Source organism: Mus caroli, chromosome 6, assembly GCF_900094665.2.
Source record: "Mus caroli chromosome 6, CAROLI_EIJ_v1.1, whole genome shotgun sequence".
Classification (NCBI taxonomy): Eukaryota; Metazoa; Chordata; class Mammalia; order Rodentia; family Muridae; genus Mus; species Mus caroli.
In genome coordinates, this window is record NC_034575.1 from 47,210,878 (window position 1) to 47,230,254 (window position 19,377).

At 37.5% G+C, this 19,377-nt stretch overlaps 1 protein-coding gene across 3 annotated transcripts in view; it reads left to right on the top strand.

Annotated features, from left to right (window-relative positions):
* The window catches only part of Tax1bp1 (Tax1 binding protein 1), a 59,587-nt gene that overhangs the window by 11,019 nt on the left and 29,191 nt on the right, over positions 1–19,377 (top strand). For 2 of the 3 annotated variants that reach the window (XM_021164764.2, XM_021164765.2), the window contains exons 3-10: positions 2,185–2,287; positions 4,235–4,422; positions 8,077–8,235; positions 11,328–11,476; positions 11,560–11,650; positions 14,043–14,228; positions 17,275–17,499; positions 18,015–18,161. In XM_021164764.2, the coding sequence (XP_021020423.1) occupies positions 2,185–2,287; positions 4,235–4,422; positions 8,077–8,235; positions 11,328–11,476; positions 11,560–11,650; positions 14,043–14,228; positions 17,275–17,499; positions 18,015–18,161 (1,248 nt within the window). The remainder of the gene's footprint in view (positions 1–2,184; positions 2,288–4,234; positions 4,423–8,076; positions 8,236–11,327; positions 11,477–11,559; positions 11,651–14,042; positions 14,229–17,274; positions 17,500–18,014; positions 18,162–19,377) is intronic. The other variant, XM_021164767.2, reaches the window with a different exon arrangement.

The following is a 19,377-nucleotide window of genomic DNA, read 5'->3' on the forward strand; positions in this document are numbered from 1 at the left end:
GAGGTCCGTGTTCGGCTCTTCCTGACTGCCCACAGGAGTGAAGCTGCACAGCCTGCTGAGTTGAGCCTACTGAGGGGAAAGCCTTGTGGTTTAGATAGAAAACAATGCCTCTTTTAGCTCACCTGGAGTACTTGTTTTTGTAATGGGTTTTTGGAGTTCTCCCAAAGGATTTTCTGGATTGTACACTGCCTGGGAGCAGAGTGTGGGCTGTGAAACTCTTTATCTTCTCCACATTTCTCCACTTTCACTTTCACTTACTTGGCAGAAAACTCTTTCAGACATTTTGTAATTTTCACAATGTAGCCAAAGGAAAGCCTTTTCTTTTATTCCTGTTTTTTTTTTTCCCCTCTTGTCTTTTTATCAAGTGTGCATGTAGGGAACTAGTGCCAGTGTTGGAAGGAAAGAGGTAGAGTTTCAGAACGTGTGAAGGGTATCTTCTGTTCTGCTAGGAAACTAATAAGAGTCCCAGTGGCTAAGAGCTTTGTAAGCTCAAATTCTATTAGCTCTCACTAATGGCACACAGCTTCAATATTGTTTTGGTTATTAGTGGTGGCTAATCAAAATTGTAGGACATGGGGCTGCTAAAGGTAGCTCAGAAAGTAATATCAGGGCAGGCAGCTGGAGTGCAGTCCCCAGAGGGCAGAGTATTGACTCCCAGATGTTGTCTTGTGGTATGTCTGAACCAGCACATGTGTACACACACACACACACACACACACACACACACACACACACATGAATTTAGCAAAACCATAGGACATATCATCTAAGACTGTGAAGGATGTATAGTTTTATGTAATGTTGCTAACAGTGTACTTGCTTTAATCTTACCTCTAATAGTCAATATTTAACACAGTCTATTTTGTTTAGAAAACAAGTTTGAGATCTGTAATGTCTATATTTAAGTTGAAAATATTACATATATTTTAATTTTATTATTGTATATTGTATATGGTACTGGGTTATGTAAGGATCTTTCTCATATGAGTTCATTCAGTATGCTTTGAATATCTTCCCTTGAATACATCTAAGATGAAAATATGTTAATAGGCAAGGTGTAAGTGATCTCTTAGAATGTAAATACGCTCCTCACCCAAGATTATACAAATTGCTTTCAGACAGAACTTGCCAAAGATGAGAGATTAGTGATTTAAGTTACAGGAGAGTACTTACTAAAACAATGCAAGAGCCCCTCCACTCCCCTCCCCCCCAAAAAACCCAGACCCTAAGTATGAGGGATAAAACATTAAGTTATTAAAAAGTACATAATAGAGGGGCTAGGAAGCTGGCTTAATCAGTAAATTGCTATAAGGACTGAATCTCCAGCACCCATGTTATAAAGCTGGGCCTACATGTCTGTAATCCTGACATTGAGCGAGCAGGCAGAGAAAGAAGGATCTGTAGTGTTTGCTGGCCACCTAATCCAGAGCTCCAGGATCAGTGAGAGACCCTGACTCATACAAGGTGGAGGAGCAATTGAGGAAGACACTCAACATTGACCTTTGGCCTCTCATAATCTTGAATCTGTGCACACAAAAATCCACAGGGTATAGTAGCATAATAATTTTAAATAAAACAGAAGATTTTGTATTTGATCATGTGTGTGTTTTCAATTGTCTTGGAGAAATTAGGTAGTACTTTGAATATATAGTAGAGACTCAGTTTACATAAATTGCTATAACTTTTGGTCACAGTTTAATCATAATTAGACATGCCTGATGTATTAGGGTTTTACTGCTATGAACAGACACCATGACCAAGGCAAGTCTTATAAAAAACAACATTTAATTGTGGCTGGCTTACAGGTTCAGAGATTCAGTCCATTATCATCAAGGTGGGAGCATGGCAGTATCCAGGCAGGCACGGCACAGGTAGAGCTGAGAGTTCTACATCTTCATCCAAAGGCAGCTAGTGGAAGACTGACTTCTAGGCACCTAGGGTGAGAGTATTAAGTTCACACCCCCAGTGACACACCTACTCCAACCAGGTCACACCTATTCCAACAAGGCCACACCTCCAAATTGTGCTATTCCCTGGTCCAAGAATATACAAACCATCACACCCGATAACTCAAGATTTTTAAATTTTAAGTGTATATTTTAACTTTAGGGTATAATTAAAATGATGTATCTAGCTAGTATTAAGGTAACTAGTTATATTCTTTCTTAAATTTTTCTCCTTTAGGTTGGATGGAGTACTGCTCGTGACTATTACACATTTTTATGGTCTCCTATGCCTGAACATTATGTGGAAGGATCAACAGTCAATTGTGTACTATCATTTCAAGGTGAGAATTGGAAACTGAAGGACTTGATCAAGCCAGCAGACTCTGTTGTAGTTCTCTGTTTCAGAGTGTTTAGATGAGCCTTTGTTGAGTGAAAGTCAGATGGCTGTAAATACCATGTGTAGGGCACAAGGGGTTTTCATAGCTACTCAGAACACTGCTTTTTTAAATGAAGCAAGCTTGGAGTTTCTTAAGAAAAGGTTGTGTTGCAGGTTTAAATGTAAGCATTAACAAGGGAAGGGAGACAAGTAGGAGGACAGATTGCATGTATAGGAAAGGAATATCAACCAATGATGAAGTTGAGGTTGCCACAATATTCATTCATTTGTACTTTCAGAAGACCCTTTCATTTATGCCAGTTTTGATTTGTCCCTTATAAGGGACTTAAACTGTAGTGTGCACTTGTTTCTGGGGCATTGTTTTCCTCTTTCTGGCTCCTTTAGGATTATTTGTGGAAATGTATAACCATGGATTTAAGAATTCCATTGTGTTTACTAGGAATATACACTGGGAGATGGTAACTGAGAGATTTTCATCATGGGTCCCCTGGCCAGTGTTTATATCTGGATAAGAGTAAAATGTTTTATTGTGCTGTGATTGCACTTTAGTCTAACTGTAGATAATGAACTTGTACTATGTGTGTCTCAAAAGATAGAATAAAGGAATACTGTCTTGCTTTTCTTTTGCTGTAATAAGACATTGTGAGCAAGACAACTTATAGAAGAAAGAGTTTATTGGGGGTTTACAGTTATTGGTGGATACTGTAGTAGCATTGCATTAGCTTGTAGAGACACTCTCAAGGCAAAGAGTTAGCTGGGAATGACTGGACCTTTGAAGTATTGTAAGTTTAAGGCGTGTCTCAACATCAACTCTTTTGAGAGGTGGGTAGTTCAGTGGTAAAGCTTAGCTCAAGTGAGGCCATGGGTTCAATCTTCAGTACCCTCCTAGCCTCCACACCCCCAAAGGCATGTGCATTGTGTGTAGTAATGTTGAGTATAGAATTGATGGGTTTTTAAGTAAAAACCATTCTGTGTGGATATTTAAAGAAGTGAAGATTGATTTTAGTTAGGACAGTCCAGCAGAATTAAAAAGAGAGGGTAAGAAACTGGAGAAGAAGAAACTAAACATTGAACATAATTAGTTTTCATATGGTAGCTAATGTTATAAATATAGCTATAGCGCCTAAGCGGCTTAGATGGCTTCATTCATATGTTAAATAGAGCTTTGTAGTTGCAAATCTTAGAGTTTTCTTGTGCTGTACAAATGGTCTCATCCTCTTTGCCTTTACACAGTTCACATATATAACATATTTTTGTAGTTAATATTTCTTTTTACATACAGCGAATGTCCAATTGGAGGAAATATTTCTTAAATCATGTATTTCCCAGTCCTACTCCCTGTCCTTAGATTTTTATTAGGTCTTCCCTTATTTCTCCTCCATCAATCTTCTTACTCCTTGTAAAGTACACACTTGCCTCTCTTTGAGTTGATTTTGCCATAGTTAAGATGCAGGGGGAGAGGCTGGAGAGATGACTCAGTGGTTAAGAACACTGTCTTTTCTTGCAGAGGACCTAGGTTCCATCTCCAGTATGCTTGTGGCAACTCATAATTATCTGTTTAATTCCAGACCACATGGATCTGATGCCTCTTTCTGTTCTCTGCAGGTACCACCAATGCAGGTGGTGCACAGGCATACACACAGACAAAACACATATAAATAAAAAAATTAATAAAGATAAAGGGGGAATTCATATATATGTTTATATCTAAAAGATACAACTTTGGGGTGTGTTTGAGAAGAAAGTATAACTTGGACTGATAAATTTGTGAACAATAGGAAAGACTCATTCTAGATATGTTCAGAATAATAGTATGGAGGAAGGAAAGTATTATTAATAAATTAGCATTTTAAAATAGCAAGCTTAATAATTTTTGTTACCCACCTCTTAGGATATTACCTTCCAAATGATGATGGAGAATTTTATCAGTTCTGTTACGTCACCCATAAGGGTGAAATTCGTGGAGCAAGTACTCCTTTCCAGTTCCGAGCCGCTTCTCCAGTTGAAGAGCTGCTCACTATGGAAGATGAAGGCAATTCCGATATGTTGGTGGTAACCACAAAAGCTGGCCTTCTTGAGGTGAGCACCTACAGTGAGGTGTAGAGTTTACCTTGACTGGCATTGTGAGAATTTTCAGATTATGCCAAGAGGCACTACCGGAAATGTCTTAAATCTAAAATTGTGAATCTATGTGTAGAGGCCAGAAGTCAATGTTAATTTCTTCCTTAGCCGTTCTCAGTCTTACTTTTGAGGCAAAGTTTCCCATTGGACTTGGAGTTTGCAAGTTGGGCTAGATTAGCTGGTGGGGCTAGTCTTTCTATCACGGTTATTTTGTTGTTCTGTTGTGGTACTTGTCAGTTGAATGCTGAGAAGATAGCTGCCTGATTCAGGGCTAAGTGTCATGTGTGCAGTAACTAGTGCAGTAGGGCAGCCTTTGGAACCATGGAGACATGGGCTCCGCCTCCTCTTTCCTTACCTGGAGCTTTCGTCTTCAGGTATCCTAATCCAGTTGATAGCTGAATTGTCAGAGTTAGGGATGGAGTGCCTGGGAGATGCAGTGTAGCAGTGCATCCAGCTGTGTGGTTCAGGGTTTGGAGCTGAATACTGAGGGTTCAGTAGTCTGAGGAGGTTGTCAATGCTTTAGGTTTTTAGTAATTGTAAAATGAGAAACAAAGTCTTCTTTTTCAAGATCACATTTTCTACTTTATATCTGGAAACTAGGCTGTCCTTTGAAACAATGTGACTAATTGTATTTATCAGTCCTTTCATTTTAAAAATACCATTTTAGATTCTATATTTCATATATTGTAGGTGCTTGGTTTTTCTTTATAGACAGATAGGTCTTTGGATTTTTCTTTGTTACCTTTAAGAACTGAGACTATAAAAGGAAAGATAAGACACTGTCTTCCACTGTCAGGCAAAGAGTTAGAAGGGACTGTGAATTCTTCATATCTTTCCTTCCTTTTCCCAGAAATTCCTCTCTTATCTTAAATACGAAATGCAACTTTTATAGGGTGACTGAAACATTTTGTAGTGACAACTGCCTCTGATCAGGGTTTTTAGCCTCGTATTTAAATGTTAGTCAGAGACACTGAAGTAAACCCTGCTCCTAGGAATGCAGTTAGCACTGATGTGCGGGGCTTTTGAATACTTGTCAGCACACCCTTATCTCAAGCCCTGCACATGATGGGACACAGCCCAGGTTATTTGTACTTTTTCTTTCCTCCACAAAAGCTGTGCTATAAAAATTTTAATTGCTGTCTCTTGGGAAATATTTCTAAGATAAAAATGGTTTTGTTTTCTGAAGTTCTTAAAATTCTACATTCATTGATGTCTTTAATGATTTTATGAACACTGTACATTAAGTGATTAATGAGATAAAGTTTTTGAACTTGTGAGCCTGAATTGGATAATAGAAAAAATAAAATAGTAAGGGATGCTTGACCAAAGGATATCTATTGGATGGTATAATTATTCTAACTTTCTTAGCTATGATCACAGTAGTTGTGTGAAAGGATACTGCACTTATTAGAGGTGATCTAAGGTTCTTAGGGGTGGAATGTCAATAACTTTATTTTGGATGGCTTAGGAAATTAAAACAAAATCACATAAACTAATGAATTTATAATATAAGCCAGATGTAGTGGCACACATATTTAATCCCAGCATCTGGGAAGCAAAAGCAGGGGCAGAATTTCAGGCCAGTCTGGGCTATGATATAAGTAAGACCCTGTTTTGTTCTGCTCGCCAAAAGAATAAAATGGGAAATGAACAAGGCAGCGTATTGATGATTAGTGAATTGAGGGCTATATTTGTTCTTAAAAGACTTCAAAATAGAAATTTGAAGTAGAAAAGAGATTTATTGTTTTATTGTTTCCCATCCAAGTACTAACCAGATCCAACCCTGTTTAACTTCCAAGATCAGAAGAGATCTGGCACGTTCACCCTTGCTTGGTCTGCTTGTAGACAATTTGTATACTAAAAAACCCCAAAAACCAAAAACATAAAAGACTAAACAGCAAAAAAATTGTTCTGGGGTTACATTCAGGATCTTGACACATGCTAGGCAAATCTGTTTTTTGAGTTTTATCTCCAGACTTAGATTTATGCAAATTTTAATCAAATTAAAAATCTTTAAAAATTTCCTACTAAGCTTTAGTAAATCTTTTATTAAGTGTTACAGACTGATCACTGAGAAAGTTTGATTCTGAAAATGTTTGTTGTACTAGGTGAAAACTGATCATTTCTAATCTGCTACAAAGTTTGAACCAGATTAATGCTATGATAATAATGCCATTAACTCTTGGGACTGATGTTCTTGCTTGGTCTTAATTTTCCGTTGGCTTATTGGGTATAATTTAATTTTCAATAGGTATGACAATTGAATAGTTAAACTTTTACCTTTTTATTTATCCTGGAAAGTTTCCCACAGTGCGTACCTTTGTTTTGGTCATATCCTCCAGTTCTCCTTTCCATCCTTCCCATAGCTTTTCCATTTTGAGAACATTTATTCTATGCATTTGAATAAAAAGACTATTCCAGAAGAGTTTAGCAGTTCAGCTTTCGTAAGTTTAGATTTTAGTCATTTATACCTAGGATTCTACAACCCTGGAAAGCTTAATATGGGGATTTTTGGATGAAAAACATTTATCAGCTAAATACCTCCTTTATAAATTCTTCCTGAGTCTCTGCTTTTCTCCGGTTAGAAGCAAAGACTTGTTATAAAGACTAGCCATTTTATTTATGACCAGGTTTGGTCCTTTGATTTAGGTTTTGCTTTGAGTTTCCTACTGGAGTTCCTGTTTTGCAGAATTGAGTAATTATCAGCATTCCCCATAAGAATCTGCTACAGTTAGTATAGTATTGTAGCCTTAGCCTTTACATTTGCATTTTTACTTAAAACAGGTTTTTTTTTTTTGTTTTTGTTTTGGGGGGGCGGGGTCTCTGCAAACACCAGTGCCAGCAGAGTAACAATTCATGTGAGGCAAGAAGGAAATCCAGTGTAACTCAGCTTAGTAGCCATTGTCGGCTCAAACTTCTAGAGTCTGACAGGGGACAGGTTAGTTTAGGCATATTTAAGTTCACTACAATTTGGCAAAAAGTTTCCTGCTCAACAATTATCTCAATCTCAAGTGCACACTAAAGCTTAAAGTGTAACTTCATCTAAAGCCTTGTGCAAAATACCAGTGGCTTCTTCTGTAAAGATGAGTTCTACAGTTTAAGGGCTTAGGGAAGGATCTGGTGTGGTCTCAGTCATATAGATAGCATCCAGGTCAGCAAACCATCAAGTACATATGATATCTCCCCAAACGATGGATGGATTCTGTTGATTGAGAGACATTGTCTTGGGAGAAAGAGTCTGAGCCAAACATAATACTTTTAGAGATTGAGGTGTGACCTGGCCCTACAGGATAGCACACGTTAACTGGCTACTAAATCCAATCCTAGTGTTCTGGGCGAAAACGAGGTATATATCCCTCCCTTAAAGAGGGATGCTTGTTTTAACATTCCTGGTTTCCCTAGTGCTTATCTGTGAGAACAGGGCCTTTTGTTTTTTTAAATTTTTTAATTTTTTTAACCGAAGGATTATAGGCTGAATGCTATGCAGTAGGCAAAATGTAAAAATTTGTGAATTTACTTTTTTTTGTGAATTTACTTTTTTAAAGTAAGAAACTAAAGTTGTAATATTTTATGATAAAAATCAATTTGAGTTTTTTTTTTTTTTAAATACAGCTGAAAATTGAGAAGACCCTGAAAGAAAAAGAAGAATTGTTAAAGTTGATAGCTGTTCTTGAAAAAGAAACAGCACAGCTGAGAGAACAAGTTGGAAGAATGGAGAGAGAACTGAGCCAGGAGAAAGGGCGGTGTGAGCAATTGCAGGCTGAGCAGAAGGTTTGTTACACCTTTCTAAAATGGAAGCATTTAGGAGGATTGAAAATCGGGTCTTGAGGAAAGCAGTGTGTATATGTGTGTGTGTATATGTGTGTGTGTGTGTGTGTGTGTGTGTATACGTGTGTGTGTGTGTACACATCATATATTTGTGTGCATTTACATTAATAAGTGTATGTCTGTGTATATATATACATATATAATTTATATATTTTTATATTTTATTATATATTTATATGTATTATAATTATATAATTTTTAAATGTATTCATTTTAGTTTTTATGTGTATGGGTATTTTGTCTCCATGTGCATTATTTGCATGCCTGGTGCCTTTGGAATCAAAATTGGGGGCAGGTCCTCTGGGTGCTAGGACTAGATCTTTGGTGTTCTCTAAGAGCAACAAGTGCTCTTACCTACTGAACCATCTCTCCAGCCCTATGAATGTCAGTTCCCAGTAATCTTCTGCCACAGTCTCGTTTACGTTTTTAAATAGGCAAAATACTTTAAGATTTTCGGTACCAGGCTTATTGATAATAGTTCTCTGAATTTGTTGTTGGTTGTTGTTGTTTTTACTATGTAGCCTGGGCCTTGAACTCTTGGAAACCATCCTCTGCCTTCCTAGTACTAAGATTACAGGCATGAACAACCATGCCAGCTTTCTGACAGCCATTTCTCAGTATTTCACATCTAGTTCTGTATAATATGCTAGATTTGAGGAGGAAAGCTTTGGGGTGTGAGAAATTCACATAGGAATAAACACAAAATAAATGGAAAGTAGAATGAAGAAATTAAAATTACTCTTCAAAAACTATAATTTAGGTAGGCATGATGCTACATGCCTGCGACCTCAGCACTCATGGTGGTACATGCCTGCAGCCTCAGCACTCAGTGAGGCAGGAAGACTGAGGTTCTGTTGTGACCAGGTTCACAACAGAATAGGCTACATAATAGCAATAGCCTTTGCCCTGAACACTTAAACAGGAGCAGAAACAAGGCAGAGGTCAGTAACCTGAGTACATTGTGAGACAAAAATTTGAAATTCTTAACGTGAGAAAGGTGATAAATTACCCTTCAAACAAAACAAGAAATCCCCACCTAGTTAAGGTAGCCATTTTTTTCCTTGAGCAAAGAAAAATGACTATATGTAAAAAACTGGATTTGAGTTTGAAACTAAAATCTATAGAAAAAAGGGCGACTACTTACTATAGTCATTGATTTATGTAATAATTTTCACAAAAATAACTCTTAGTTATAGAAAAATATGCCTCACAATTTCAATATTATAGCTAGTTGGCTAGCTTCATGTCTATGGATGGATTGAATTTTCTCTTAAGTTGTATTTGTTCTATTCTTCTGGCCAATGAGGCCCTATTACTCAATAATTATTAATTTGGTCATTAGTGCAGTGGTTCTTAATTTCTTCCATCCTCCTTCATTTGTCTTCCATATTGTTCCTTTAAGATAGGGTCTTGCTTATGTAAACCAGGCTGATATCAGGCTTGCTTATCTTCTTACCTAGCCTCCTGAGTGTTGGCCATTGGAGATAACGTCCTATCATACTCAGCTTTTAGAAAATGAAATAGTTTGACTTACCAGTTCTTTTGGCAAATAGTTTTTCATAACAGCACCTTTGTATACCTTATACTTTAACCAAAGTTTTATTAGTTAGCTAGGAGAGAAACTTAGCGGGAACCTTGATCAAGCTTTCATGAGCTACTAGATGCTTGTCATAATTTATGCAATGAAAATATTTTAAGCTTTAAAGTATCTTTTTAAAGAAGATTCTATTTTACTTATTTTTATATATGTTGTAACAGCTTTGAATATTTTCGTCTTTGAGTCATGCAGAGTTCATTAGGAGCAATGGTTTAGATACAGGCATGTGTTGTAGTGCTCGTATGACACTTAGTGGGTCTTAACCTCCACAGTGTCCTATGAGGCCTGAGTTGTCACTGACATAACAATAAAAGTAAGATGTCAAAAAACCAAAAAGCAAATTAATTAAAAATGTTTTTGTTTAATTTTTGTTTCCTGCCCTCTGGTGGAGAAGTTAGTGAAATAAAAGTGCATGAAAAGCAGGGATGAGAAACCTATGTTAGTAATTGATGTGCTAACAGTAAGGGCTAGACATGGTGGTGCATACTTATGCTCTTCACACACAGGAAGCTGAGGTAAGAACATCACAAATTCAGACTTCACTACATGACATTGTTTGAGAACAAAACAAACAGAAGTCTTGGGAGCTAGAGAAATGGCTTGGTGGTTAAATGCATTTTTAATCATAAGGACTGGAGTTTAGATCCCAGAACTTATATAACAAGCTGGGCAACACTGCAAAGCCTGTAATCCCAGTTTCAAGCCAGCTTTCTGACTTCCAGCCTGATCAAGAAGAAAACTCCTTAAGCTCAAGGGAAGGACCATGCTTCAAAAGAAAAAACGTTGTAGAATGATAGGGGAAGGCTTGATGCTTGCACACCCTATACATACATGTGTGCATAGTTTCACATGGACATATGATATACTCACAAAACACAAAATAAAATTAAAAGGTTGAGTATATGAAAGTTTAACTGTTAGAATTTCAGGCTTATTTTATAGTCTTGGTTTATACAATTTGAGATAATAAATATGGGATTGAAATGATAAGAAATCAAAGACAAATGTAGTGGTAATGCGTATATTCTTAGTACCCAAAAGATATGAGACCCCTTTTAAGGCTAGGCAATAGTGGCACATGCATTCAATCTCAGTACTCAGGAGGCAGAGGCAGATGGATTTCTGAGTTTGAGGTCAGCCTGGTCTACAGAGTGAGTTCCAGAACAGCCAGGGCTACATAGAGAAACCCTGTCTTGAAAAACCAAGTTATTATTTGGTTATTTATTTGAGACAGGATTTCTCTTCATAGTCCTGGTTGTGCTACAACTCACTATGTAGAGTAGTTTGGCCTTTAACTCACAGAGATCTGCCTGCCTCTGCTTCCCAAGTACTGGGATTGAGGGCTAGTGCTGCCACATTGCCTCTCCTTCTAAAAGACAGCTCTCTGAAGTATACACAATTTTGTTTCACTGAAAGATACTTAATTGTTGTCTCTAAGGGCCTTCTTGAAGTATCACAAAGCTTGAGAGTGGAAAATGAAGAGTTTATGAAGAGATACAGTGATGCTACAGCTAAAGTTCAACAGCTTGAAGAGGACATTGTATCAGTGACACATAAAGCCATTGAAAAAGAAACTGACCTAGACAGGTATCTCTGGAATTTTAAAGAAATCACTTCGGTTAGTAACAAAGCTACTTATGGTTTTTACTAATGTTTTTCCATCTTAACAGTTTGAAGGATAAACTCAGGAAGGCACAGCATGAGAGAGAGCAGCTTGAATGTCAGCTGAAGACAGAAAAGGATGAGAAGGAGCTTTATAAGGTAAGTCCTCTTCTATTATCTGTCTGCCCCCTGCTTAGCCTCCCCCCCCCCCCCAGTGGGCTTTTGGGTTGGGGATTTGAGAGCAATCCAGCTGAGTGCCTGGTCACTTGTCTCATTATAGTCACGAGGATGACGAGGACTGTAGTCAGCTAATGGGGGGCCTGGACAATGTACTTCCATGGTTGACCATGCTTTGATAGGGAGATCCTCATAGCTTCTGTAAGGAGGTTCTTCAGCTGGCTCTAGAAGGCCTCTTGAGTGTCATAATTATGATGGTTGACTTCAGAGTGAGCAGTCCAAGATGTGAAGGAAACGAAATTACAACGATGATGGATACTGTCCCTGAAATGCAGTATTTGGGAAATTTGCTGGTGTTTTAGATACATAGTAGGTACTGTATAATAAATGAAAGCTTAATGATAACAGGATAGTTGTTTATCAGAATTTCTATAAAGTATTCTCACCGTTTAAGAATATACATATTTTCAGTGATGATGCTTAATATTCTTTACATTATTTGTTGTGTATACATGAACATACGTGATTGTATGTACAAGTGTGGGCATGCAGAAGCTGGTGTGTGTGGAGCTTAGAGGGTATGGTAACTTTGAGAAGAATTCTCTCTGCCATAATGGGGTCTGGAGATAGAATACAGTTGTCAGGCTTAGCCACAGGTTGCCTTAATGTCTTTTCCAGCCCCATGGTTATATTTCAGATTGACTTTTAAAATATTGTCAGATTATAATTTTATAAAGTATCTCCTCTGCTCATAAGTCTTTTTGAAATTTTTCTAATTTTTTTTTAAAGCGTTCCTGCAGTATGCTCTAAATTAGCTTAACCATGGGTGAACATTGAGGCTAATTTTCTTAAGTATCTAAGAAACATTTCCTATAGAAAGGAGTGGCTGGGAAGAAGGGTGAGAAAGGCACTTGCACTTAAGTGTGCAAACCCGAGTTCAGATCCTAAGAGTGCATATAAAGCTGGACACAGTGGCATTGGTCTGTTATCCCAGTTTCCTGGAACAAGGTGGAAGGTGGAGAGAGGAGAGTCCTGGAAGCTTTGGGGCTAGCCAGCTTGATGTATACAGTGGCAGACAAGAGACACTATCAAGAAGTTGGAAGATAGCTGACATCTGGGGATGTCCTCTGACCTTCATACTGGCACCATAGCATGTGTGTTCTGTGACACCTCATATGAATATACATAGGTACACAACGAGTTTTTAAAAATTTAAGATGAATATTCTAAGTTGTTAGTCTCAAGTCACTTTTCTGAACTGATAGTTAACGAACATTAGGTAGTGTTTCAGAAGTTATGCTAAAGGTTTGGGCTGCTGAGCGCCCTAGAGGACCAGAGATCCATTTCATCCCTAGGAACAGGAATTAGTCCTTTAGACTTCTGTAGATTTGAAGAGTCAAGTACTAAAAAGTAATTCCACTTCTTTGTATTACACAAAAATTATTGTGTGAGTCTATGCATGTATGTACATGCATGATGAGAGTGCATGTTGTGTGTGGGGGCTGGTCTGTCATAGTTGGCCTATAGAAGTCAGAGGGCAACTTCAGCCACATGGAAAATAAACAACATAGTGCTTCTTACAGGCAAAAAGTGGAATTGGGCTAGCGGTGGCCCAGAGCCATCTTACTGAGGGCTGGATTGTGATTCCTAGCACCTATACCAGGTGACTTTCAACCACCCATAACTCTGAAACGTCTGGCCTTGGTGGTGGGCACCTAACATTTGAATGCACATATCCACACACTCACATATATATTCATCATTAAAAGAAAGGTTAAAAAAAAAACCATTAGTATAATTGTTTATGTTTTCAATGTACCCTGTCTAGTTTTCAGAACTTTTTTACACTAATTTCTGAATATGCCTCTAGCATGATGTTTTTTTCCCCAAAACATCCAAATGTATTTACATTTTAAAATGGAAAATAAGTGGTTAAACTGAAGGAAAAGCTTTCAGAGATCAGGTAGTACAGTTAGACATCAGAATGAATTGCTGTGGGAAACAAAAGCCTTCCAAAAGCTGGGTTCTGCTACTCTATGTCTGCATTGCTGTTTTGCAGAGATTGGGTCACCTGACACCAAGCTCCTCCTCTGGAATTTTTGGTTGAGAAAGAAATAATGTTGTTTTTTTAAAAATGTATTTATTTAATGTGCACTGGTGTTTTGCCTGCATGTTTGCTCTGGAACTGGGCTTATAGACAGGTGTGAGCTGCCTTCTGGGTGTTGATTGAACTAGGGTTCTCTGGAAGAGCAGTCAGCACTCTTAACCCCTGAGCCATGTCACTAGAGCCCCAAATACTGGTATTTTAGACTTTGACTAACTTGGGTTATGATATTAGCAAGAATATTCTTGATTTCAAACACTTTTATTACAGGTACATTTGAAGAATACAGAAATAGAAAATACGAAGCTTGTGTCAGAGATACAGACTTTAAAGAATTTAGATGGAAACAAAGAAAGCATGATTACCCATTTCAAAGAAGAGATTAGCAAACTGCAGTCCTGCTTGGCTGACAAGGAAAATTTGTACAAAGCTCTCCTGCTTACAACCTCAAATAAAGTAAGAACTTTAGAAAAATGTGTTTGAAACTTCTCTAGTATGATTTTTACTCTTGTTTTAAATTCTTCCCAGTGATTTCTCTTTTGAAAAAGAAATCCCCCCTTTTTAATTTGCACTGTATTAGTTTTATTTATGCATCTGGTGTGATGCATGTGAGCACCTGCAGAGGCCAGGAGAAGCACTTGGAGCCTCTGGAGCTTGGGGTTAGAATGGCCTCCGGAAGGAAGGCAGGAAGGCAGGCAGGAAGGCAGACACTCTCACCCTTGTGCTATCTTTAGTTTCTCCACTATTTCTTTTGAAAAAGTTTAAAATCGCAACAGTTACTGAACTCCTCCTGCCTCCAGCTCTTAAGTACTGAGATTATAGATAGGTACCCATCACCTTCCTGGGCTCTTGCTTTATGTAGCATGTTGGATCTGCTCTCTAACACTGTACATCCTCATCTTTTCCAGTGGCTGCATGATCTCGCATGCTTACATTTATTTTATTGCGTAGCTTTTACGGATGAATGTTAGGATGTTTTAGCATGTTGCTGTGAATTCTTCTGGGAATGTCATTAATGCAACTCTTAAAAATGTTAGGAGTCCATGGCATTTACAGTTCCTGATTAAGTCTGCAGTTGATTTTTAATCTAAAAGATTGCAAATGTGAAAAGTGTATTTGATTATATTTATTTGATTTGCTAAGATGCTAAAAATATCTTTAAGCATCTTTTTAGCATTTAAGCAAGACCAGTGAAAAACATAATTTTTAATTACTGAGGAAAATGATTACCAGTTGCTAAAATGTTTTAGTAGATTGTAATGCAGTGTGAATTCATGGTTATAAAAGAATTTAAATAGTGATGAGGGTACAAACTGAAAGTTAGCATCCTTTTTTTGCTATAAGATTGTAAGATTGTAATTTAAAGTTACATGAATTACACATGTATATTTACATTTTAACTCGAGAGAGAGAGAGAGTATGTGTGTGTGTGTGTGTGTGTGTGAGAGAGAGAGAGAGAGAGAGAGAGAGNAAGAGAGAGAGAGAGAGAGAGATTGATTCTAGAACCTTTTTCCTTTTGAGACAGCTTCTCATTATGCAACCCTAGCTGTCCAGAAACTTGGTATGTAGGTCAGGCAGGGCTCAAACTCAAGAGACTGCCTTCTTTCTGCCTTCTGAATGCTGGGATTAAAGATGCTGGATTAAAGATGCTCGGCTCCATGACTAGCTACAAGATACTACTATGAATATACTTAATAGCTCTATTTCACTCATGATTATAGCTACATAGTATTCTTTCTTGTCATTCAGCATATGTGTAGTCAGTACTTAGTAGTTAGTTTACTGTCTTCAGCTCTTCTGAGCATGCTCCAGTTAATACTCTTGTATAGCTCAAGTTACAGTAGTCACGTGCCTAAATAAATTCCTTCAAATGGAGTTGGTAGGCTAAAAGTTTACCTTAAGGTAAGTGCCACCTTTTGATAGTTATTTTCAAATTGCCTTTTCAAAAAAATACTGTATTAGGTTTTACTCCCAATGATGTAATATATGCTACTGTTTATAGTGGCTTCATAGCTTTTCATTATATGGAGGCAAGATATAGCATAGTTTAATTCAAGACAATTTCATTTTAGACACTTTAAAATCTATTTAATTTTCAGTGTGTTTAAAAAATTAATTGAATTCTGAAAGACAAATCTTTGCCTATGCCATTTATAATTTTTTGAATGATTTTTGAAGTTAAAATTGCTAGATCAAGAGCCAAGAGTAATTTGAGGTGTTGGTGAGTCTTGAAAGGAGGCTGAGAGGCTGAGAAGCCCCAATTAGGGTTCATGTAATTGTGCTTAATAACTTTCTTTTATTTTTTAAAAAATTAATTTTGCCAGGCATGGTGGTAGCACATCCTTTTAATCTCAACACTTGGAAGGCAGAGGCAGACAGATCTCTTGTGAGTTTAGGTCTACATGGTGAGTTCCAGGACAGCTGGGGCTATGTGGAGCAAACCAGTCTCAAAACAAAAAATAATAAGCAAAAATAAAATAAATCAATCTTTATATGTTTGAACATTTGGTGTATATATACTCCCATGTTATTGGCTGGAAGAATACCTCAGAGTAGTATCAGACTTTTCCTAAATGTATTAAAAGAAATGTTCCTTTAGGTATTTTTTTCTTTCTTGACATAGAAGTTGATGAGTGATTGAAAGTATTAGAATTCAAGATATGACTCATGCGGCAGAGTGCTTGTGCAGTGTGCAGAGAGCTCTTATTCAGTCACTAGTACTGCATTAATAAGACATGGTGGCACACACTGTGAACCCTGGACTTCAGAGGGAGAGGCAGGAGGACCAGAAGGTTAAGGTTGTCCTCTGACGCATGGCAACCTCAGGCTAACCTGGACTGTAGGAAACCCTATTTCATTATCCAAAAAACAAGGATAACTAGTATGGGTAGGCTTATGCAGATTTTGTATACACCAGCTTTATTTGGTCATTTACATATTTTCTTGTGGCTCTAACAATTTTAAAACTAAGGTTGAATTGAGTTTTTTTTTATTTAACATTATTGTTTTGCAGATGACAAATAGGACTGTTAGATTCATTATACTTACTTTTAAAATGTCTCTTCCAGATTTTCATAATGGTATGATGGTAGCTGAATATTTTAATAGCTATCTTTTAGGTTTGAAATCAATGAAACACCTTTTAACTGATGTTTTTGGTGTTACAAAGAAGTCTTTGACGTTATTTCAATTCTAGTGAGTAATGAGCGTACTGGCTGGAGATGCGCGGGGGTAAAGAGAGTGGGGTATGCAGAGCTCACATACATTTGGTCTCAGCAGCTTTCATAGGTGTTTTATTCAGTCAGAACTAATCCTTGGGTGTGCTGACTGATTTCCTGTCCTATAAAGTGGTAGAAGTAAGCACTTTTGGGCTGTTATATGAGAAATCTGAAACAGAGCATAAGGCATGAGTGGAAAAGCATTATTTAACTTAAAATTCTGAAACTGTTACTTTAAATTTTAATGTTTTAATCAAAATTGTATATTATCTGCCTTTCTTCAGGAAGATACATTATTTTTAAAGGAGCAACTTCGCAAAGCAGAGGAACAAGTCCAGGCAACACGGCAAGAACATATCTTTCTGACTAAAGAGCTCAGTGATGCAGTGAATGTGCGAGATAAAACTATGGCAGATCTGCATACTGCACGCTTAGAAAATGAGAGAGTGAAGAAGCAGCTAGCTGACACGCTGGCAGAGCTGCAGCTACATGCTGTAAAGAAAGATCAGGTAAAGCAAGTTAACTTGCATCTCTGTTGATCCCCCAAAACTAGAAGCCCCATAAAAGAGAGGAATAAACTACTCAGGTAAGTCAGGTAAGAAAGGCTAACTTCTATTCACTCTGTTAAATCATTGTCCTTTCTGGGATTGAACAGAAAACATTTATACGCACAATTTTTACTGTCAGTAAAGGCTGTTGTAGTACACATTTTTGATGTATATTATGTGACAGAGCTTGCTTCATGTGGAACTTCTGTTTACTAGCTACATAGAATGGCCGTCTGATCATTTAAGGGTATTACATACAAGTTAGGTAATTGCTCCTTAGGTGGATGCTTTTCTTCAGCTTTTAAGTAATCCTTAGACTCTCTAATATATATATAAAAATCAATAGAAAGCCCAAACTCCAAAACAAATTTAAATTAATTAAAGGTCAGAAAAAAATAATGGAAATGGAGTTAGGATTTCTTTTTAAATTATGAACTATCGGAATTTTTTCCTTAGTTGAAATATTTTTTTCTAAGGAAAAGACTGATACACTGGAACATGAACTGAGAAGAGAAGTTGAAGATCTGAAACTCCGGCTTCAGATGGCTGCAGATCATTACAGAGAAAAGTTTAAGGAGTGCCAGAGGCTCCAAAAGCAAATAAACAAACTTTCGGACCAGGCAGTAAGTGTCACTGAGTTCCTGTCGGTGAACTTTTCCTTTGTCAGCCTTGCGTTTGCAGATAAGATGGATAATATTTTAAGTATTATCCTTTTGAATACAAATTATCACTTCCTTTTTTTCTAAACACAAATCTCATTTTCTACTACATTGCTTATGTAGGTATGTGTGGGTGTTGGGGTGGTATGTGAAGGTCAGAGGACAGCTTGTAGGAGTTGGTTATCTCCTGGTTACATCCTCTGGGTCTCAGGAATAGAGGATGGAACTCAGGATGTCGTCAAGTTTGATTGCAAGTGCTTTTACATGCTGAGCCATCCTGCTGGCCCGAGTTTATCATCTCCATTTCACGTCATTGGCCTAATACTATAACGACAATCTTCTTTCTGTTTAAACTTGAGATTTGTATTTACTGAGAATGAATAAAAGGAAGGAAGCTAGGTCAGCAGCAAGAACAAGCAGGAACAGGTACTCTTGTCTTTTTAGGGCGTTGCTCTCATAAGCCCTTGATAAGTAGCTTTGTCGATTAAACTCAATGTCGTAGTAAATGTCACTTGTGGCGAAGGTGACCGCTCTCACTCTTCTCTCAGTACTCTTCTGTTCTGCTCGTGCCACATTAGGAAGAGGTGAAATATGATGGCTTACTCATTTATCTTTCATGTAGGAGTAGGTAGATTCATAATAAAACAAAGACATTTCATTTGGATGGGTTTATGTATTAGGTACAGTCCCAAATTGTACATATTATATGAGGGGATCTTGGAAGTGAAGTATAAAGAAAACATTGAAAATGTGGGGTTGCATGGTCCCACAGTTTTAGGTTCTCAGGAACAAATAGGAGCAAAGAGTACATGCAGGATAGTAAAGTGGAAAGGGTTCTGGGAAGAAATACGATTCACATGTTTGTGGGGTTTTTTGTTTTTTGTTTTTTTTTTGAGCATTACATGTGTGCACCCCATGTAGGTTTGGTGCTTATAGAGGTCGTAAAAGAGCATTGAATTCCCTAGAATTGGAGTTACAGATGGCTGTAAACCACCATGTGGGTGCTAGGAATCAAACCTAGGTCCTCTGCACAAGCAACACATGCTCTTACCTGCTGAGACGTCTCTCCAGACCTGCTGGAAACACTTCTGACTTGTGAGATTGTAAGATGTTTATGAACGAGTATGTAAGATGTTTCCACTACTTAGGAAAATGATGTAGCTTTTTTTTTTTTTTTTTT